Raw genomic sequence first — 23,240 nt, 5'->3', positions numbered from 1 at the left:
ACAATGTGGAATGTCACTAATAACTTGCAAGCCAATTTGGGAGGAGTGCAAGTGTATATGTTTTCCATAAATACAAGGCCAATTATGTTCATTGCTGCACACTCCAATAAAGGGAGGAGCACAGGATTTGTGTATTTGTTTTCCTTGATGAATCTGTCCATTAGAATGAATGCCAATTTACAATGTATCTTTTCACTGTACCTTTTACTTCCATTTCGATTTGTTGTTCTATCTTGTCCTGAAGAACTCTTTCCAAAGCTAAACAAAACAAACAAAGAAAAAAACAATTTTGTAATAGTGTAGCAGAGTTGTTTTTTTTTTATTGTGTTGGACATTAAATTGGATACTGTCTTCTGATAAAATTACCAATACTGATATTGCAGACTAGGAATGAGCAAATGTATTCGAACAACCGCGAAGTTCAACCAATTTGAGCTCATTTGCTAATAAGGGTAATACATAAATCTGAATATAAATCAATGTCAAATATTTGATTACAGATATTTATAGATTTCATAAAATATGCCAATTAATTAGTGACATTTGTCGATATCGGGACTGGCAATTAAATTAGAGAAACCCGGTTTAGGAATCAGTACCAACTCCATGTCACATCATCTCACCAAGCCCCAGGTACCAGATATTACACGGCAAACTTTTAAGACAAGGATTCATTGTGACTACAAATTTTGCTATGTACCAAGTAAAGAATAAGAAATTCCAATATGACAGATACATTCATCCTTACTGATATCTGTATGAGCAGTGAAGTTTTTGTAGAATTTCCCCATTCCTGTCCAAGACAATTAACACCCACACAAACATATAACAAGCACATGCCGTAATAATTTGCTAATGTGATACATTCTAAGGAGAAGTAAAATGTAAATGATTGAATTACATTTTATTTTATGATGTTTGTAAAAAATATGTCGCATGTAGGTGTATATCTGAACATGCCTTTACATGCCCTTATACTTTGAAGGAAACGTTTACATAAATCTATTGCCAAATGGAATTCTGTTTTAAATTGTAGTTCATTGAGTGGATGCAATGTTATGCAAGAGGAATTCATATGTGGAAGGAACATGCAAGTTGCCAACCTGTCACTCTCAGATGAGTGTTGCATTCAGCTTGTCCTGCAGAATTAACTATTTTGCATGTGTATTTACCACTCTGCTTTGGACGAACTCTCAACAATTTTAAACTGCAGAGTGACCCGTCATTTCTTAAGAAACATGAGCCAGACTCATCAATTAGAAGCTTATTGAAGAGCCAAATTACGCAAGGAGCAGGTATGCCCTTTACAACGCAAAAGAGGGAGACATCAACGCCTTCTTTTATAAATATTTCGGGGGGCAGTTTTTCAAGAAATGCTGGCACTATGGCACAAGAATCTATCAGTTCTTCGTAAGGTATAACATCAGGAAAGTAGTCTCTGCTTCTTAGTCTTGTAGTTCCTTGTGGTCTTTGTGATGGAGTAATTGAAATGATGGATGTTTTCATGGTGGTTTCTTGCTTGGCTTCATAAGCAGTCTTAATTTGAATTTCTTTATGTGTTCTATAACTTTTTTTATCTGATTCAAGGGTAATTTGTGTTACTGACTTGGCTGGACCTTCTTTTGCTAGGCAAGAATAAAGTTAGGAAAGTATTAGTTTGGGTGCTTTGCAGCAACAACACAGAAAAAAAATGATTGAAAAATAAAATAAATTAATATGGGGTATATTCTATTGGTTAGTTGTATTAAGCTGCATTATTTAAATATGAATACTTATTGTAGGCTCTATTCATTATTTCCCTTTGGGTAGTTAGTGCCATATTACTGGTTACATTAATGCATCACTCCTGTCATTACTAATAAGCTCCAAAAGTATATAGGAAGCACCTGCTGAAGTGAAGTTATAATACTAAAGCAATAGCAATAAATATTTAGAGCTTACAAAACGAAAGAAACAATTGCCATATAGAAAGGGAACTATGGAATGGAGATGCATGCAATTAAGTCAGTTTGCAATTAATTGCCAATGAAAGCCCTTTGAAAACATTGGATTTTAGGACGCCTACAATATGGTTCTTTAGAGTATACATTTTATTTGTAAATATATGAATAGAGCCCCCCAAAATTGCTAAATAAATAAAAAATTTCCTAATGGGAAAAAGTATATGTAATGGAGCAATGATTAAATAAATGGTAATATCATAATTAAAGTTAATAGCCACCTTCTACGGTTAGTACTGCAGTAGTTGTCTTCTCTCCATAGTCATTTTGTACAGTGCAACCGTATGTTCCTTGATCTGTCAGCTGAGCATTTTGTATAGTTAGCAACATTACATTTCCATTTCTTGAGATGTTTACTCTTTTTGTTTCTATTAGTGTTTGACTTTCATGCTTCCATGAGATTTCCAACGAGTCCTCTTCCACAGCACAGATAAACTGGGCTACTTCTCCACATTTCACCGTCATATCATGAAGGGTCAGGAGGATCTTCGGAGACCGATCAGCAACATTCTTGTCCAGTTGTAAATCAGTTTCCCCAGAGGTTTGAGTGACAACTTGTTCCTGATGAGCTTGTACTTTCAGTGTAGATGTGGCTGTTAGGCTAGAGCTTTCTGAAACACTTTCAAAAACCTGTATACCTTCATCAAAGGAAGGTTCTTGAACTGACTTATATTCTTTTAAATAAACTTTGGTTTCCACTGTGAAAGGGGGCACAACATGACCTTCTGTTACTGACTGCGAGCTGACAGATTCTGTAATGATTTTTCCAGAACTTGTAATGCCTTGCCTAACTACGGATTGCACTGTATAATCAAGTAAAAAAAAAGAAAATTAACAACTAAATTGTCGACGGGGCCTTATGAAAAACAATTAAGATGGTATAGAAAAAAAGAAAAAAAAAAGAAAAAACAGATAATTGTCACCTAAGAATGTCACATGCCAATTGCATGCTCTCTTACAAAAAATGACAATAAATGATGGAGAATTTAAAGAATTCATGCTGACACAGAAGGTTGCATCTTCTTTCGTTGTCGCTGTCCATGTTGAATTAGAATATTCTTTAATGATCCAAGTAAAAAGGGCACCTGCTTGATTATTGGATTAAATCAATTTTAATAAGCTAGGTTAGCTAATGCAAGTTCAACTGTAGGTTGTGCTGTACTGTAGGTTCAACGTGAGCTTGTTTTCCAGATCACTTAGAAATGTTTGGTTATTGGCAATGTTTTAGGCTTTGAATTTTGAAAAGAGTAATATTGGTTGGTATGTTGATATTTTGTACAAAGCATCATGTTTTAAAGTGAAGTGGGTGGAAGTGACATTCGGTTACAGTTGTTACTACATGAGTGCACTACCTACCCATTAAAAGATGTGAAATAAGAATGATCAAAAAGGTGATTAGTAGGAGTGTAGAAGTGTCATTTCTCAAACTAATCCCCTACCAGTGAGAAGTGGGACTTTACCTTCTGAAGTCACCGTTAAAGTGGCCGCACAGGATACTTCACCAGCACTATTTCTTGCCGTGCAAGTGTATTGCCCAGCATGCTCTACATAAGCATCAACTATAATGAGTATAGCTGTGCTTGTAGACTCATCAAAATGAAAGACTATATTTTTGGATTGAAGTACTGTTTGCTGGTTGTGAAACCACTGAATTTCAGGCTTTGGCATCCCAGACACACTTGCAACAAAGCGCACTGTTTCCCCACTTTGCACACTACAGCTTGAAATAGGCTGGATGAAGATAGGACTTTGGCCAACCGGCTCCTTCTTTAATGAACCAGGTGAAGTAAATTGCCATTGGGGAATTGCTGTAAGCTCCGCCACATTTTTAATTTCTGAAAAGAAGCACGCCAACTTTTATTTGTGACCCTACATTTCAAATAATGTATACGTATTGTAATGAGTTAAATATAAAATGCAATAAGAACATCTGGATGACCCCCCTCTCATACTTTTATAAAATGAAAGAATAATGAAAATATGTTTAGACATGTTCAAACCACTGGAAAGAGTTTCTATTATTTTAACTCCTTGAGTACAAGAAGGGCCTCAGAGCCAAAGTGCCACGGCCCCTCCGGTGCTTGGTCAAGGGATCACTCCATCACTGGTGAAAGAACGGAAGAGGACGAGCCACCCCCCTTCCATCAGCCATGAGTTCAGATGGGGGGGGGGGGGGAGAGGCTGACGTAGCTAGTACGTCATGAGAAACCCAGGGTGCCAGAGACTAAGACGTAGTAACTATGTCTTAGGACACTCAAAGGGTTAACCACGTTTAGTTTATATTGTTTATATGATATGTATGTGCTCGATATTTTTGTGTTCTTTTTCTTCAATTTGTTCCATTGTATTTGTTTTATGTAAAGTATTTGAATTAGAATTTTTTTTTTTTATCAGTTTCTCCTTACCAAATGTATTTTTAACAAGATAATGTGACACAGAAAGACTGCACCTTTGAAAATGCATGGTCAACAGGATGGGGAATGAGCCAAAAAGCTGACAAAATGACACAGCGTAGAAAACAGAACAGAAAATAATAAATAACAAATGATGACAATTGACAATGCAAGATAACACTGCTTTTCCATATTCTGGAAAGAATATGTATGCTGTAGTCACAATAACAGTTATAATATTAGTTGGGTCAAATGACAATGACAGACAAAGACTCAGATATGTTAGTACTGTACCATTGTTAAATGATACCTCATACACTAAGAAAGACTGTTGCTAACTTACCTTCCAACTTTAGACTTGCAGTGCATGACACTTGTCCCAGGAAATTGCTTGCGGCGAAAGTATAAACGCCTTCATCTTCGGGGTAGGCTTCTGCAATTTCAAGTTGGTAAGTATCTTCAAATTGAGTCATTCTGAAGAAACGTGATGGCTTGATCTCTTTGTCTTTGCTGTACCACGATACTTTCAGATCTGCGTCAACCCAAGAAAAAAGTAGCATGTATGGTTTTGTGTATTTATCTCTAAGTCACAAATCTTGCAAGTATTTGTGTCTGATTGTTAAATCAAACAATCAAGCAAGTCACACTGCAGACAAATAACAACAAAAAAAAAATCAACCATAAGGCATAAAAGTACATGTATTTATTTATAAAAAATGTTTTACCAGGAAGTAATACATTGAGAGTTACCTCTCGTTTTCAAGTATGTATAGCGATTTAGTTCAAAGTTGTACTAGAATTATTGGTCATAGAGAAATGTAGATTTGTCGTAGTTTATGATACATTTTAGGGGACCAACATAAAATGTCTTTATAGATGAGATTATAGGGTATGGCTTCATCTAGCACAACTTTTAGGGTCCAAAGTAGGGAGAGTTCAAAATATATATTTTTAAATTTCTAACAATAGTTTAGCTATAACATGCAAAGTTTCTATCTGTTCTCGCAACTGTGAGCCCTACATACCCCCAAAACCTGTCTGGACCCTGCTCTTGGCCTCCCTCAGCCCCACCCTACCTATAACAACCACCCTCTCCTTCTTCCTTGCTGTCCTGGGACGCCCATCTCCTCTGCTGCCTCCTATCCACCATCCACAATTTCTCTAAGGCTACGGCCCCAGTCACTGCGTGCACGTGTGTCAGAGCGCATGGCGGCGCGTGCACCAGTTTCAGCAATGATCTGTGGTCTAGAGGTTGCAATTGGATGCTCATTATGGCAAGCCAGAAAAGAGAAGGGGGGAGGTGTGGCGGGGGCGTGGCCATGATATTATGTGGCTGGTTCGCCCTCATTGGCTGAACCGCTGCCGTGACTATCGCTCGGCCACTGCTCCAAAAGACAAAAATCTTGTGTTTTGGGAAAGGCGTTCGCGCATCGTGCTTTCTGCAGGCGCGCGCAGGTAGTGACTGGGGCCAGACCCATAGAGGGCCGTATCTTGTTCACGCCACACGCGCCATAGCGCACGCAGTCGTGAGCAATGGGGGGACAAGGCCTAAGTAAGTCAGCCACTGGGAGTTGTACATGGTAGGTTATATATCTGGCAGATGACACTGGCGACATCATAATGAGTTGCAGACATCTTGTATAGCTGAACCTTTGCACAGAAACATACCTAAACTATATATAAAATGGTTATTGAGGCAAAAAGTGACACTGTGTGCTCATTTGCATGTCATTTCTCACAATCCCTTGCTGCAGTGGAAGTGCTGTATGCTGGGTGATAATGGGGAAAGGCGGGGTTGCAGACCTGCCTAAGACATGCAGATGAGCATACAGTTATATTTGCATATTTGCTTTCCTGTGGAGGGTTTTTGTCACTTTTTTTACTCACCATAACTTAACTCAGTATTATAGTTTAGCCTATCCCATAGCCTCTCTTGCATTCCCAGTAAAATCAACCCCACACTGATGAGACCCATCAAGGTCGAAACAGCTGTCTGTGGGTGGTTTTCTGGGTATGCACCTTAACCCTGGCTGTGCTCAAAGCTGTGACCATGCAGCAAGCAAGGGAACCATGTTAAAAATGGTTATTGAGGCAAAAAGTGACACTGTGTGCTCATTTGCATGTCATTTCCCAGAATCCCTTGCTGCAGTGGAAGTGCTGTATGCTGGGTGATAATGGGGAAAGGCGGGATTGCAGACCTGCCTAAGACATGCAGATGAGCATACAGTTATATTTGCATATATATATATACAGTGTTCGACAAACCTATACATTTGCTCGCCCCGGGCGAGTGGATTTAGCCCCCGGGCGAGTAAATAATGGCCCAAGCAGCACATGTTTGGTACTAGGTGGCGAGTAGATTTTTTTGTGTGGCGAGTAGATTTTTTGGTGATTTGTCAACCACTGTATATATATATATATATATATATATATATATATATATATATATATATATATGAAGCTATGGGTCAAACATACCAAAAGACTACCTACGCTCTTCCTATTAGATAGCATGCCAAGTTTGGTGGATTAGGTTCAAACGTGTCGATTTGTATAGCCGATAAACAAACAAAGATGCCCAAAGCTACTTCCAGGACATAAAAAAACTAATTTTCTGAATTATAGTACAGATTACTGTTGCCGACATCAGATTTGTAAACAATCCCCTAATTTAACCTAATGTGCCTATTACTAACATAAAATACATTTGGGCATATTAGTGGCTATCTTTTCAGCTATGGTGGAATACTGCATACATTCTAAAACTGGAGGTAGTCAGGGTCAAAATCTAAAATAATTCCTACAAACAAAATCAGTAAAACAAATAACTGTAGTTGACATTTTAAATGTCAAAAATATAATATTTCATCAAAAGACAAAATTGCTGGAGGATTTCACAATTACATGACCATGATATAGATAAAACTTAAAGAGGTATGATATGAAAAGATAGGACATTTTGCCAAAATCCACTAGCGGCCAATGTATTCATTAGAGAGTAACTTTAACCACATCAATTATTTTGTGAAACCTGCCAAAATATGACAACTTTGCAAGTTTAACACTTAATTACACAAATGAAGACAGAAAGTATTACTGGTGTGCAAGTTACTTAAAAAACTAGAGGGAACCTTGATGGCTTCACAGATCTACTAGTTATCACATCAGATATTCAGACTGCCCATCATCATCTACTGGGATATTATACTTGGAATGTAGCTCTAAAATTCTTTTAATCCTTGCAAGCTCAGTAAGACATAGAGGCCCATTATTACTCAGTAGTGCTACACCTTACAATGTTTTCCATCACTGGAAGACACCTTATGGCTAATTCACTTGAAACTTTAACCTCTTTGGAGACATAAATGGCATTGGTTTTAATATGCCTTCTTCTAGATCAACTCTTCTAGATCGTTGACTGAGCCACCTGTGCTGAAGCAGGGATATCCATAATACCTGGCCTGTTGGTGACCCTTAAGGATTGGAGTTGGCCACCCCTGTTCTAGATCAATAAGAATATTATTATAAATATAGGAGGAGTATCTTGCACAATGAAAATTTGACAAAGGAAAACGAAACAAAACCCAAATTCATGACAACATGGGAAGTTGCTCTAAGAGTAGAACTAGACCAAGAGGAGTGGGACTATATATTTGAAGGGATTGCAAAGAGTTCCACATGTGTTATAATGAAAGAAAATGCATACAAAGTGCTCCATCACTGGTACTATACCCCATTTAGATTATCCACGTTTTTTTTTAAATGTATCGCCTCTTTGCTCAAGAGGATGTGGCCAGCAGGGATCGTTTGTACACATGTGGTGGACATGCCCAAAGGTTACAAAGCTATGGAAAGCTATGGAAGGTCACCCATGATACGGCACAGGCGATCCTCGAGTTTGCCTCCCCCTTACACCCATGGATGGCATTGCTGTGCAGACCAATTGAAAATATGGAAAGATTTTAAATTAAACCACTGATACATATATATTCAGCAGCTAGTTGTGAAATAGCCAAGGCATGGAAACAGGAACAACAACCAGCCCTAGACACAGTTAAAGCGAGACTCTGGAGGGTTTGTCTCATGGAAAAATTGACAGGGATACAAAATGACACAGTCCAGAAATTCCTAAAAGTGTGGGAACCATGGCGAAACTATATAGGGAACTCTCCAAATTTGAAGAGCAACAAAGTAGAAAAGCCATAAAGACCCATAAATAAAAAAAAAGTAAAGGTATTAGTATGGAAGCAATCTAGTGACATGTGGTTTGAATAACATGGCAGCAGACCCGGAAGGGTATTCCGTATTCCGCCTAAGGACTGAATGTACCATACACAGCTGAACCACGTTATAACGCGGTGTTTGAGGTCCACATATTGCCACCGCTTTATAACTGGGATCATTGCCATTAGTCGTATACATTCCTGAGAAGCTAACTTTAGTGCTCAATTTCCTGCTGCCAGGGCTTAAGATCTTACCATCACATTGATATTACCCCTTGCATATCTGGGAATATCTAAGCATGAACACCATAGAATGTATATATGAATGATTACCATAGGGGTTGTATTATGTCTAAAGATATTAATGTGTGATGGGCTAACTCTGTGAGACTGCATCATATCAATTTAACCTATAGATAGGACTAGTTTAGTGCAATCTCCTCCCCCATTTTGTGTGTGTGTGTCCTTCTCCATCTCCGTGTCTATCTCCGTGTGTGTCTGTTAGCAATAAAGCTTTTGGGGGGGAAAAAAAACAAAAACTTGATGTTCTAAATCGGGAGCCACACTCAACTCGCTTTATAAGCGGATCGCGCTATAACGGGGTTGAGCTGTATTACATAACCTCCAAAACGTGGAAAATACTGTAAATGCAATGATTTTTTTTAATATTCTCCTTTCTCCTTTATCATTTGATAGTGTATAGCTTGTCGTTTTTTGTATTGTTCTAAAGTGCTGCTGTTTAAGTTTAAGATACTACACGTATGTTAAAAAATGTTTGTAAACAAAGAGTAACATGCTACCCTTTTCTTTTCTGTATCCCTTCCTACCTTTTTTTTATATTGAAAACTCAAATAAAGAACAAGTTAAAACAAAAACATTTTTTGATAAAGATTGAATTTGATAGACATATGAACATGACTAAGTATTCCATCCCTCCTTCATGGACTTACATTTTCTTGAACCATAAAACAGGTACATAGAACAGGAAAAGTAAACAAACGAACCTCATAAAACAGGTACATAGAACAGGAACAGTAAACAATTGAACCTAAACATTGTTGAAGAAGTCAGGTCTGGATCAACCACTAAAGATAGACATCAGAATTTGTGTGTATCAAAAAATGGATGAAAGAAAAAGTAATTGAACTGACCTGTGCCTGAGACTCGGCACTGAAAGCAGGCAGACTGTCCTTCTGAAGTAATGGCTTCCCGTAGTGGTGTGATAATCACAGGTGGGTAGGTTGGTACTTCTAAATCAGGGGAAACTACTTCTGGGACTAAAGGAACAGAACAGAATGTCATTAATTACCATCTCATCACAACTGCAGCATCTTCAAAATATTGTTGTCAGACTTACAGAAGTCATCAAAATATGAGATTTTGGTTTATTTTCCTAGACCAATATGTCATTACAAACAAACACATATTTCCAATTAGGCACAATTTACCTTCAACTGTGAGTGTAGCTGACGTTGTAGCTAGTCCATGGTCATTGCTTGCTTCACAAGTATATAGTGCTTCATCTTCTGGGAAAGCCTCTATTAGCAACAAGGTGTATTCTTGTCCATCATGAAGGAACTTGCACTTGAAACCTGGAGAAAGCTTTGTTGAATCTTTGTACCAGGCTACTGTGGGCTGTGGTTTGCCTGTTACTACGGTACAGAAGCGAGCAGGTTTACCGGATTCCACCGTGCTGGGCTCAAGCATTTGTATAATCACAGGGGGCTCTGGAACTATTGAAGAAGAAATGAATGATGTCAGATGACTGAACAATATTTAATTTCTTTATACCTTTATATTGAAATACATAAAAAATATCAATACATAAAAAAAGAGAAGAACAGATGAGATTACAAATCAGTTTAAACCATACTTTACTTTACTCAAGTATGACAGTTTCTTGGGAGTAAAGAACACAAGATATCTCATAAAGATGAGATCAGTTAACTTTAGGGGAGACCAATAGAGAATAAATAACAATGACATTAACATTTGTGGGGGAGTGTCACATGTCTGCATTTGACATATTGTCATTGTTGAGGTAAAACTAATTAAGTGCATGTTTGGCAAAAACGCACTAAATGCACTTCCTGACTTGGAATCTCTTGATATTTCTATTGAAAAACTCATTAAAGACACCTAATCTTCAGAATTTATCATATCAAAATACAGTTCCTTTTTAAATACAGAATTGTTCTTGTCAAAAAGAACATTTAATCGCCTTTTCCTCAGTACTCAAATGTAGATAATGACTTTCACCTCTACAATGACGATATTAGATTCCATACAGTGTTATTTATGTAATGTTATCATTTACATTCCATATAATAGCTTAGTAAGGCAATTTTAGCGGAATACAAGAAGAGGTAATGGGACTAATAATATATGTATCTGCTGGACCAATTATGGTCAGATCCCATGCTTCTGATGACCTTATTAGGAAGCGCTGGAACACGATGTTCAGTATGTCAGAGGATATTATGCAAACGAGCCTTATTTTTAACTCCCTCCATAAACACGTAGAAAGGTTCATAGAGTAAACAAAACATTTCACAAAACGGTTACTCACGATTCACATAAAGTGTAACCGAACTCCTGTTTTTGCCAGCCAAAATGGTGTATTCTCCAGCATCACTAATCCTGGTTTCAGTGATGCACATGCGATGCACGCGCCTTTCAACTATGTACTCATATCTCTCCGTAATCTGGAAATTGATCTCAATGCCGTCCTTCATCCATCGAGCATCCACGTCATCCTCATTAACTTCAAACTCAACCACAGCTCTCTGTCTCTCCACCACCTACAAAAATACACATTGAAGTTTTAGATGCCTTTTCAAAAAAAATAATATAACTTCAGTATTCACAATTCACACAGATGAATGTCATTTCGGTTGCAAGCATTAGATGAATTTGTGCTCAGTTAATCTTTAGTTTTCTCATCATCTTTACGATGCCAGAATGCTGGCAGTACCCCGGTGCAACCAGACGTCCGGGAACGCAACCATGTGATCACTTCGGTAGAGATCAGATGGCCACGATATCAGCGTAGATTTGGGCAAAATAGCATGAAATACCTGATATGGCACAAGGGCCCCATGCGTGCCGGCGCCAGGGCCGGCTTAATGGCAGTTCCATCAGTACCATCGCACCTAGCCCTGCAGTTACAGGTCCCTGTAACTGTCTCTTACCTTGTCCAGCGTCTGTCCTACTGCAAGAGTCCCGTTAAAAGGGCACCGCGACATCAAAAGGCAGCGCCGGAGAAGGAGATTCCGCGTTGGACAAGGTAAGAGGCTCTGCAAATGCATCTGGACTGAGCCCCGCAACAATTTCAGACAGCCATGCGCCCAATAGAGTTAGATATGCTCCAGATATATATTTAACAACCACAATGTGTTGTAGAACACTCCAGACGAGTTGATGAATTGGGCAACTGTTTCTCTTTTTTTAATATCCCCCTTATCTTATGTATTAGGCTGCACTTATACTGCCAGCGACGGGACCGATGACGTCACCCGTCGCCATTGTTGCATTTAAAGTTTAGGCGACGTCGCTGGCTACAAGGCCAGTGACGTCAGAAAGAGGGACAGAGAAGCTCTCTGATTGGCCACAAGGGGAGACCGTCGCTGAAAAAAATCAAATTACAGTGACTACCAGATTTTGGTAGCGCTGTTGCTTGGTCACGCCGTCGCGTGCACTATAAGCGCCAACGACGGCGGCAATGCATTTGTTTTGACGCAACGTCGCGTGGCCGGCACTATCAGCGCAGCCTAATAATGCTCAAATAATTAAAACATATATATACCTGAACTTCTTTGCGAGCACGGGTAATGTGGACATCCCGGCCTTCAACGTACAAATTAGCTGTGGACATGTTTCCTCCAGCAACTATGGAATACTGTCCGGCATCCGACATTCGTGCCGTAGGAATAACGAGACGATGAACATATTTCTCCTTCTGAATTTTCACTCTGTGTATTAAAATAAAATCATACTTTACTTCTTACAGCATTGAAAGTATGGCTTTGTCAGGAACAATGTTTTATATTCTCACTGATTCTTTAGTAAAGAAAGTCAGCAGGTTACTGTACCTGTCTGTAATTTGAAGTTCTTGTCCATCTTTCATCCATTGAACTGTGAAGTCTGGTTCTGAGATTTCACATTCGAATGTGGCTCTTTTCTTCTCTACAATTTTAATTTCTTTAATCTGTTTCCTGAATTCTATGTGACGAGCTGGGTGAAAATGAATAGATAAATATATATATATAAACTAAAGAGTACAAAATTACACTTTAGTCAACCCAAATCTATGTAAGATAAAATATATCCCGTTTAGTGAAGCGAAGGGATATAGGTGCTATATTCCAAGACCCTTTTCTTAAAGAGTCTAATAAAAACAGAGCAAATCAACAATCTAGAATAAAAAATGTTTTATTACTTGAAAAAAGATGTAAATTACAGTAAAGGCAAAAGATACAAAATAATGCCTGGTGGGGGGGGGGGGGGGTAATAAAGTACTAACACAGACCGCACTTAACACAAATCTGAGTAGCAAAAATAACTAGAGAGATAAGCAAATCCTCTCAAATTGGGATATTTCTGCTGTATTGAAACTTTCTTTTTAGTGCTTTTTCCAGAATACTGTTTTGCTCTTAAACAAAATGAATACCCCAAACATAAAAATGTCGGCAATGGCTGTTCTGGTAATAAAAATAACATGGAAACCTTACCTTCAACAAACAAGGTGGCTTTTGATACAGTTTTTCCAGCAACAAAGCTGTATTCTGCTGCATCTCCAAAGTGGACATTGCGAATGGTCAGAGAATGCGAAAGTTGTTTGGATTTTATCTGGCATCGGTCAGTGGACTTTATTTCAATACCATTCTTCAACCATTTGTAAGTGATGCCTTCATGGTTAACAGTTACTTCAAAAGTAATTGTGTCTTTCTCTTCAGCATTTATGTCCTTCAACATAGAAGAAATCAGGATAGCTGCAAAATAAAAAAAAGAATGATTTTAGAAGTGAAACTAGATGTGTAAATATAACACACATAAGACGCATAAAAAGCAGACAATGACATACGGTATGTGTCTGTCCATTGTCGCATATATTGACTTGATTTAAAATGTACACATTCTTTAACAACAATATGTAAATAAAGCAAACAAAAGCAAACTAGTTTTCTTAGATGGTCTATTCAAATGTTCATGATATTTTAAACATAATCTTACTGGAATATCTATTTTTTAAGTTTAATTACAAAATTACACATACCATACAGTATATCAGAGACCAAAAAAATTACTAATGAACATGTTGATAAGAAATGCTGCCATGTTCCCTGATGCGGGAAATATTCCGAATACAGTAGATTTGGTAATGAAAGCCCACGAGAGGGAAAGTGTCAGGGAATGAGGAGGTCAGGGAAGGGGATTTGTTAAGGCTCCTTTCAGGGCAAGATAAGGTTTACACACTGTGGAGGAGAAGCCAATTGTATAACCATAATTGCAGGTTTGGAACCTGATAACATGCTGAAAATAATAAAGACAAACTTGGTTATGCTTACGTTTCACTGTGAGAGTTGCACTGACTTTGTCATTTCCACAGACAAATGTGTACTCCGCAGAGTCTTCACTACTGGTGTTCATAATAATTAGCTGGTGAAGTTTACCCTGGACTACAATTTTAAACCTCTCACTCATTTCAATTTCCACACCATTTTTCAACCACACTGATGGCACGTTAAAGTGAGATATTTCACACTGAAATGAGGCTGTTTTAGTCTCAGGAACCTCAATATTCTTCATAGTCTTTGTGATGTGTAGAGCTAAGAGAAAAAAGTAGAAGTAGTTAACAAACAATATATTTATATGAATAAATAAAATTCCTGGAATTAGTGAACTACTAACAGCCTGTTCACATGCAAACTAGCATTCACGTGTGTGCTAATGCAATGGCTAAGCCTCAAACCTGGTGTTACCAGTTGCCCCAAGAAGAGGTTTGGGTGTCACGGGTCTACGTTGTTGTACAGTGGTGGGCCACTGTATAAACAATTTAATATTGTGTCCCCACTTATTTCTGGTAAGGCTGTTGGGGTTCGGCTTCACCACATAAGATTGATGTTGGATGAGTGGGAACTCATGAAAATAAAATGTTATACTATGACTCAAAATGTACAGGGTAGGGGTAGGGTATTGCCCTGGTTTCTAAAATCTTGACAACAATAATTCTGTCTCTCAAAGTTTTATTTTATGTTTGGTTCTCCCACCCCAGTTTTGTACACTCTACACTGTTTAAATGCTAATTATGTAAAGCTCTATGTATGTGATTGCCACTTATTTAATTAAATATATAAAATTCCAATTATAATAATAATAACTGTACATGCCTAACATGCTTATACCCTCCAACTATACCTATTTAGCAAGATAATAAATGCTGCACACTAATAAAAAATCATAAGGGGATACAACTACCGGTGCTCCTATTTAGCAAGTACAGCACATGTTTTTGGCTCCTGTAAGAATAGCTGTACTTATTACACAGAACGTGTTGTGCGTGTTGGAAGCTGCAGCGGTTATGGGACTTCCATATGGATATCTTGGAAGTTCCTCTGTCTAGCACTAGTAGAGGAATAACAGTGATACCTATTTCACATCCACAAAATATTGGAGGGTCTTTGAGCATGTGGGCTTATAATATACACAGGAAGAGAGAAGCAGAGAGCTAGAGAAGGAAATGTATATGTTTAAAAGTTAACTTACTTTCCACAAAAAGTTTAGCTTTGCACTCAAGTTGTCCAACTACTGCTCTGTATTCTCCAGCATCCGCAGGAGTCACATTCTGCAACATGAGTTTGTGAACTTTTCGTTCTGAGATAATTTTGTGCTTTTCGCTTGGCTTTAACTCCATGTTTTTAAAGAACCATTTTACTGGTACTGTGTCATGGGAAACACTGAATTCAAAGGCAGCTACTGTATTTTCCAGGGCAGTTACATCCTTTGGTTTCTTGATAATTTTAACAGCTAAAGAATACAAGAAAATAATATGTTATAATTTGGTTTTTTTTTGCAAACAATTTGAACACACACAATCATTTTATTCACTTGCTTTACTACTTAAACCAGGAAACACAGTCTAGGAATGCAGAAGCATTGGAGCTTGTTTATCCTCTGTGTGACCTTGGACATGTCCCTTTATCGCCCGGTGCCTCAGGCAATAAATATACAGTGGATTGTAAGCTCATTAGGTCAGTAAGTGGGCTTGTAAAATTCTGTGTACAGGGCTGCATACAGCGCACTATATTTTATTTGTGAAGCACTTTGAATCCCACTGGGAGAAAAAAGCTACATTAAATAAAGTTGTTATTCATTGATAATTATCTCATGTAAAAAATGTTTTTCTACCATTTTCTTTACACGTCTCCAGCTATCATATACAGTACAGTGTGACATCCCTTTAATTATAATGTTATCACTAATGGAAATGAATGGCTAAGTGGGGAGTACACAGCAAACCTGACCTGAACAGGGGGTGGTTTGTAAGCAAAATACCAAAGGGAAGCCATATTTCTAGTCAAAGAACAAAAATACAACAATGTTGTTGCTTATAAGAGGGTATAATACAAATACCACAAGTACTATTAAAAGTGAGTTAAAAATCCAAATATGTAGCTAGTAATAAGTTATTTACTTTCAACGTGAAGTCTTGCGTTAGCTCCAATCTTTCCAAGTTTGAAGCCGTAAACTGACTCGTCAACAACAACACAGTTTTTGATTCTCAAGGTGTGGACTGTTCCATCAACTGTGATTTCATATTTGTCATTGGATTCCAATTCAACACCATTTTTGATCCACTGAGCTCCTTTTACGTCGGGGTGAGTAAGTTCCACAGTGAAGATGGCATCTTGTGTTTCTGTCACAGTCTGATTCTTTAGGGTCTTCTTTATCTTAACAGCTACAACAAAAACACAAATTGTGTTAAAATCCTTCAAGGAATATCATTACAAATAGACACATTCTGTAATAATATTGTTATTTTGGAATCCTATACATTATGTAATATTACATTACTCACCTTCAACCTTTAGCTTTGCAGATGTTTTTGAGGTTGCAACTTGATAAGTATATTCCCCAACATCATCTAGTTTGCTGATTGCAATTATAAGTTGTCTCTTTACGCCAATTGCTGCACTTTTGATGCTTTCACTAAAATGTATTGGTTTCCCTTCTTTTAACCACTGGCCTTTGGAGTCTGGGTTAGCTACTTCACATTCGAAAAGTGCTGTCTGGGATTCAGCAACTGTGAGATCAACAAGAGGCTTGCTAATTGCACCACCTATAAAAAAATAAGTACAAATATTGTGTGTGAGTCTCATTAAAGAAAATGTGCACATGGTTTGCAGCAAATCATTTTTGGAAAATAATATTATGGATGACACTTTTACCGCTATGCAATATGCTGTAAAGGTGTTCCTACCCTTGCAGGAGAAGGCTTTAGTTCCATAAATTTGAATGGGGCTCTTCTGGAAGCCTGTTAACAGCATATTGAAAAGGGCTCTTGACCTTAAACGGTTTGGCGCAAATTGACTAAGCTACACTATTACAAAACACACCTTCTGGTGTTGGAACCTTCTGACACCTTATGGTGTCTTATGGAATAGCATCACTTAGTGAATATGGGCCACAGTGTCTAGATCTACAACTCTTTTAGTGGTTTACACATCTGCAGAGCAGTGCATTCCACACCCCTCCACCTCTCAAAGAACTATATTGAATTCAGAAAAACGTATACAGCGGTTTTCTTAATATAGCGCTATACATGAAAAAAAATGTTTTTCATAAAGAAAACAAAACATAGGGTATGTTACCTGAAACTGTGAGCTTTGCACTTGTTTGTTGTTCTCCAGCCATGAAGGTGTATTGCCCTTCTTCGTCTTTCATCATGTCTGTAATTGTGAGCTTGTATATCTTCCCATGTGCCTCTATCTTATATTTAGCACTTAGTTTCAATTCTTCCTTCTTAAAAAGCCAGAGACCATCAATGCCAGAATGGGACAGTTCAACCTCCAATGTCACATTTTGAGTTTCAGTGCAGGTAGTATCTTTCAATCCTCTAACAATCGTGATTTCTGTAAACAAAAAATGAGGATTAGGAATACAACGCTACAGTGTTTTTGTAAGAGGGACCTTTGTAGCGATATGATGATGAGCATATGTGGCCTTCTGGTGAGGCAAGTAGACCCGTAATGCAAAATGCCATCAATAGACACAAAGTTAAGGTGCTAGATGAAGGTGAGTTGGAGGGAGCTACAGCTGTATCTATCAACATTGGCTACTTTATAACTATTTTCTTCAGCTAGTGATATAGGGCATTAATCATTAAACTGCAATAGTGCCGATTGTGGCACAATAGAAAGGTAACTCCTACTCAAATGAATGGGGGCATGAGGGGGGCTGTACAACAGTACCCCAGTTGGCACTATTGCAGTTTGATGAATAACCTCCATAGTGCGATAGGGGGAACTAAATAAAAAGTAACTTGATGCACATTGGTACTGTACTTTGAATCATTTTTATATTTTCCTTGCATCAAATTTCTCTTTTTATTACCCATGTTGTAAATTTTGTCTAAAAACTTTAGCACACTTAAAAACAAATATTTGATACAGACTCAAAGATCAGAATATTGAATAATTATTGTTATATGCTAAAAAAAAATTGAGGGAAAAAAACATATCCTGATATTAATTATTGTAGGCTTTAAATAATGACAGATACTGTAGTTATTATATCAGTTATTACCCCTATTATTTATTTATCTGCTAGCTGAAAAGTCCCGGCGTTGCTCCGGTATTGTAAGAAACCCCAAAATACTGAGATGTATACATTAATAATGTAATTTTTTCATTTCTTAATGAAAAAATAAATGCATATATTTTTATTATAATGCTTTAGAGTAAACTATATCTTTGGTTTATCCATCAGGCACATGGATTTTCTAAACTCAGTCCAGCTACTTACAATCCTGCCAAATGTGATTCAAATCAGTGCAGTTTTGAAAGGTTCAGTGTGCCATCTTGATTCAAACTGGCATCCAATTGTATCCAAACATAGATAAAAACCTGCTCCCGGATCTCAGCAAGCAGCATGCAAAATGTGGTTATGATATCTTAAGAGGTGTCCAAATAGCAAACAGACAAACAACGTTCCAAAATACATAGTACCTAAAGATACATACTTTCCACACTGAGATTGCAGCTGGTTTCCACTTTGCCAATCAGCAGTTTATACTGTCCTTCATCTGATGCATACGTTCTTGTTAAAACCAGACGCTGCTTGGCTCCTTTAGCGATAGCCTGAACACGGTCATCAAGTTTGACTGGTTGATCATTTAAGAACCATTTGGCAGATGACAAATCTGCCACTGAAACTTTGCATTCAAGTACAGCTTTTGTTCCTTCAATGGCATTCACATCTTTCAGAGGAATAACAATATCAACACCTGTGGACGTAATACATTTTTTTAGAAGGTGAACATAGTAATAAGAAAAAAAACATCACATTAGTCAGACTTAGAAGAGTATGTCTTTTTCATTATTTATAAACACTTACTATACACGGATAGACGTCCAGTTGTGGAAAGTGCATGATCTGGGATGATGAAGGAATACTTCCCGACATCTTCTGCTGTTGTATCTTCTATAAGTAACATGTGAGACTGTTTGTCTATGACAATGTGAACACGATCACTGGGTTGGATTTCTTTTCCATCCTTCATCCAGACTCCTTCAGCATTTTCTAGGGAGACTTTTACTTCAAGCTGAGCAATGTCACCCTCACACACCTTCTGATCAGAAAGTCCTTGTAAGATAGCAATAGGGCGGGCTGCAGAAGAAAAGAAACAATGTCAATAAGAATTAAAAAAAAAAAATTAAACCTACAAAATTGCTTTCAAATATATAGAAATAGGGGAGCTCACGTTTCATTTTCAGCCGGCCGTTAGTCTTTTTGCCTGCTACAACAAAGCTGTATTGTCCTTGATCTTCCTTAGTGACATCTTTCACCGTAAGAATATGGCGACCTCGACGGGATGTGATATTATATTTACTGTTAGATTTAATCTCAATATCCCCGTGATACCACTTTCCTTCTGCATCTTCAAGAGAAACGGTGCATTCCAATTCCCCTGAGAACGTTTCTGGAACTTCGATATCCTTGAGCTCCTTAATAAACTCAAAAGGAGTGCCTACAAAGAAAGGAAAATGGAGGTGTGAAAAACATGCGCTACGTATTAAACATGTGCAGTCTTAAGGTTTGAGATACTATTGCAAAACAAAAACCATTGTCCGGGCCAAAAAATGCTTGACAATCCAGTTACGTACATCAGTATTTGGTGCAGATACAAAGCTTCCACACATACAGATTACATTAAAACATGGCAAGCTAAATAAACAAATTTGTCCATACCTTCAACTATAAGTTTAGCAGTTGATTTGATAGATTCATCTTCTTTCAGCACACAGCTGTATTCATCAGCATCAGACATGTCGATTACTAACACAGAAAGGAAGTGGACTTTTCTATCATAGTGCATTCTGTATTTATCACCAGAATGAATCTCCACATTATTTTTGAACCACTTCACTTTGGTAAATGGCTCGGACGTTTCACACTCAAAGGTAGCCATGGTGTCTTTTTCCTTTGCTACCACATCTTGTAATTTTTGTGTAAACTTTATCAACAGTTTGCCTGAATAGAGAGAACAGATATTAACTTAACTCGTGAACGGCCACGTAAACTTTTTATGGCATGAAAATAATAACACTAAAATGTATCTCACCTTGCACCAGCAAGAATGCATGGCTTGAAGTTTCACCAGCTACATTGATGGCTTTAACCATGATGCTGGCAGAGTCTTCAGTCACAACATCTCTAATAACTAATTCACAAACATTGTCTTCAGGCCAATACCAATAAATGCGCTCGGATCTTTCAATCTTCACACCATTTTTGAACCACTGGCATTCCGGGTCTGGTTTCCCCACAACCCTAACCCGGAAGTGAGCTTCTGCTCCTTCAGCTACTGTTTGACTTTGAATTCTTTCATGAATCTTAGGAGCCTCCATACTTGGAGATAGCTCAATTCTGTCTGGTTTATAGGTTGGAATAGTAATTTGGCCTTCAGCTAGAAGTAATTTCTTCTCTTCCTCAGTTAGTTCTTTGTTAAAGTGAAGAAGTTCTTCTTTTGTCTTTTTAAGCAAATCCTCATAATCTTCATCCTTACGGCGAGATTTCAGCTCAACAGCAGTAATAGCTTCATAATATCCTTCTTCTGTTCTACGCTTGAATTTGCTACGCAGTTCTTCTGTTTCTTCAGTCGTTTTTTCATGAGTAATTCTTTCAGCCCGCTTCAGTTTTACGACCTCTTTACCTGTTGCATCAGTAACTGTTTCTACCTTTTTCACGTCAAACTGAAGTTTGCCTGACTCAGGAGCAGCAGATACAACTTTAGGCTCATGTGCCCGACGAAGGACTGACCTAAAATCTTCTCTCTGTTGAATCTCAAGTTTTACTACATGTTCAGCCACACCATCAGGGTTTTCTGCTGTTATCTTGACTTCACCAGAGTCATAGGATTTGCTGTCAACAATTTCTAGATAGTATATGCCATCATAGCGAATTCTAAACCTTTTGCTTTTACGGATAAGCTGTCCATTGAGGTACCAATTTACTTTTGGCAGAGGATATCCAGTGACACGACTACGGAACCGTGCAGTTTCACCTTCCAGCACTCTTGCTGGCTCAGGGAATAAAACAATTTCTGGCTTTTGCTTTTCTTTTACATCCTCTGTTAGTCCGGTAAGGGCACCTTCATGGGCCAGCCTTTCCAGTTCTTCGATTCTCTGCATACCTCTTCTGCCTTCTGGCAACTGAGACTCTTCAACAAGACTTTTCTCATCTTTTACTATTAAAGTAGCTGATGTGTGGTCTGTTCCATATTTATTAGTAGCCCTACAAGTAATGACACCACTGTCTCTGGGGTAAGCAACTTCATAATCAAGACTGCAGTAGCCAAATTCATTGACCATGCGAAGTCTGTTGGCAGCCTCCAATGGCTTCCCATCATGGAGCCATTCAACAACCATTGTTGGGTCTCCAATTGGTGTAAGACGGCATTCAAAGTGGGATGGCCCAAAACGCTTAAGCCTTACTGAAGTAAGCTTCTTCTTAAAGAATGGTTTCTGTTGCTTTTCTTTGTCATAGAGATCACCCTCTTCCCACTGCTCCTGACCATAACGAAGATGGAGGGGTTCTAGCTCTGGAGCTGCAATTTCTTTGGCTTTGTATGTTCCCTTTGGAATGATTAATCTTCTCTCTGGTTCAGGTTCTGCAAATTCAACCTCAACATTTACTTTGCATCTTGTAGTATCACGTCCAGCTTTATTAATGGCAGTGGCAGTATACCATGCAGCATCATGGTTAACTGTAGATTCAATTGTAAGTGCTGCTTTTCCCTTTGATCCTTCAATTCTACAATGTAAAAAGAAGACAAATATTAATGTGGCACACAGTTAACTATTTACAGAATAAATATGATGAAGTTACATATCATGTACTCACTTTATCTTTGGAAACTTGTGTGGTGCAATGATATCACTGTTCTTCAGCCATACAATATCTGGATTGGGGTTACCCGTGGCTTTCACTGACATCTCCAGTTTAGAGCCTTCTTTGACATTCATGTTTTTTAGTTTTTCCACAAACTGTGGTCTCATTAGGTGTTCCTTTGCTATAGAACATGAGATGAGAGAAATGCATATTGAACGGCTATGTTTCTAAATTATGCTAAAAGAAAGTACATTTAGTTAAAAATGTAGACATACCTTCCACAGTCAATGTCATTGAGACTGTGGTTTTGCCAGCTCTGTTCTGAGCTATAACTGTCCATTCTCCGGAATCGGTTGGCAGTGCCGGAACAATGATAAGTGACTGAGTGCCATCTTCCTTTATGACAATTTTATGAGTATAGTCATTAACAATTTGCTGACCTGTAAAATGAAAGGTTTTGTATGAGTATATAATTTGTGTCAGTGCTAAGATTTAGATAATAAAAATCTGATTTAAACAAACTGTAATCACCATGAACACATATGCCCATATTTACTAAGCCGTGCTGTTCCATTACACACCTTTCAGCACACCCTAGTATATACAGTATGTATGTATGTCTTTATTTGTATAGTGCCATTAATGTACATAGCACTTCACAGCAGTAATAGTTACAATCATATAAATAATAAGCTATAAATAACACATAAGATATAAATAACACAAAGGGAAGAAGTGCTTCAGACTTAAAAGTAACATTTAGGAAATGGAGTCCCTGCTCTGAAGAGCTTAGAATCTAATATGTAAGATTACATATGGCCCATGGCCCAATCACTTGAATCGGGTTACAAGGTGTCTTCCAGCATGGTAGGTCTTATGGAGTAGCATTTGATAGTAAATATGGCCCATAGTTGATACATATTCCCACACCTATTAACCCCAGCTAGCAATGCAATGGATTGGAGCTGCCTTCCGGATTACTATGCTTTAAGGTTTCTCCAAAACCATTAAAA

The 23,240-nt window shown here is 37.9% G+C and overlaps 1 protein-coding gene across 24 annotated transcripts in view; it reads right to left on the bottom strand.

The window, feature by feature from the left end:
- The window catches only part of LOC142499506 (titin-like), a 254,089-nt gene that overhangs the window by 203,658 nt on the left and 27,191 nt on the right, over positions 1–23,240 (bottom strand). For 21 of the 24 annotated variants that reach the window (XM_075608936.1, XM_075608959.1, XM_075608943.1 and 18 more), the window contains 22 exons: positions 22,503–22,667; positions 22,240–22,408; positions 20,459–22,149; positions 20,086–20,367; positions 19,598–19,864; positions 19,231–19,503; positions 18,857–19,120; positions 17,487–17,747; positions 16,694–16,954; positions 16,310–16,573; positions 15,382–15,642; positions 14,184–14,444; positions 13,347–13,607; positions 12,708–12,849; positions 12,422–12,587; positions 11,186–11,417; positions 10,065–10,349; positions 9,768–9,893; positions 4,737–4,925; positions 2,222–2,803; positions 1,104–1,625; positions 202–258 (listed from right to left, as the gene is read on the bottom strand). In XM_075608936.1, the coding sequence (XP_075465051.1) occupies positions 202–258; positions 1,104–1,625; positions 2,222–2,803; positions 4,737–4,925; positions 9,768–9,893; positions 10,065–10,349; positions 11,186–11,417; positions 12,422–12,587; positions 12,708–12,849; positions 13,347–13,607; positions 14,184–14,444; positions 15,382–15,642; positions 16,310–16,573; positions 16,694–16,954; positions 17,487–17,747; positions 18,857–19,120; positions 19,231–19,503; positions 19,598–19,864; positions 20,086–20,367; positions 20,459–22,149; positions 22,240–22,408; positions 22,503–22,667 (6,981 nt within the window). The remainder of the gene's footprint in view (positions 1–201; positions 259–1,103; positions 1,626–2,221; positions 2,804–4,736; positions 4,926–9,767; positions 9,894–10,064; positions 10,350–11,185; positions 11,418–12,421; positions 12,588–12,707; positions 12,850–13,346; positions 13,608–14,183; positions 14,445–15,381; positions 15,643–16,309; positions 16,574–16,693; positions 16,955–17,486; positions 17,748–18,856; positions 19,121–19,230; positions 19,504–19,597; positions 19,865–20,085; positions 20,368–20,458; positions 22,150–22,239; positions 22,409–22,502; positions 22,668–23,240) is intronic. The other 3 variants (XM_075608955.1, XM_075608961.1, XM_075608956.1) reach the window with 1 other exon arrangement.

The sequence above is a fragment of the Ascaphus truei genome, chromosome 7 (genome assembly GCF_040206685.1).
Source record: "Ascaphus truei isolate aAscTru1 chromosome 7, aAscTru1.hap1, whole genome shotgun sequence".
NCBI lineage: Eukaryota > Metazoa > Chordata > Amphibia > Anura > Ascaphidae > Ascaphus > Ascaphus truei.
Note: the sequence above shows the minus strand (reverse complement) of the source record. Positions and strands in the feature narration are given on the sequence as shown.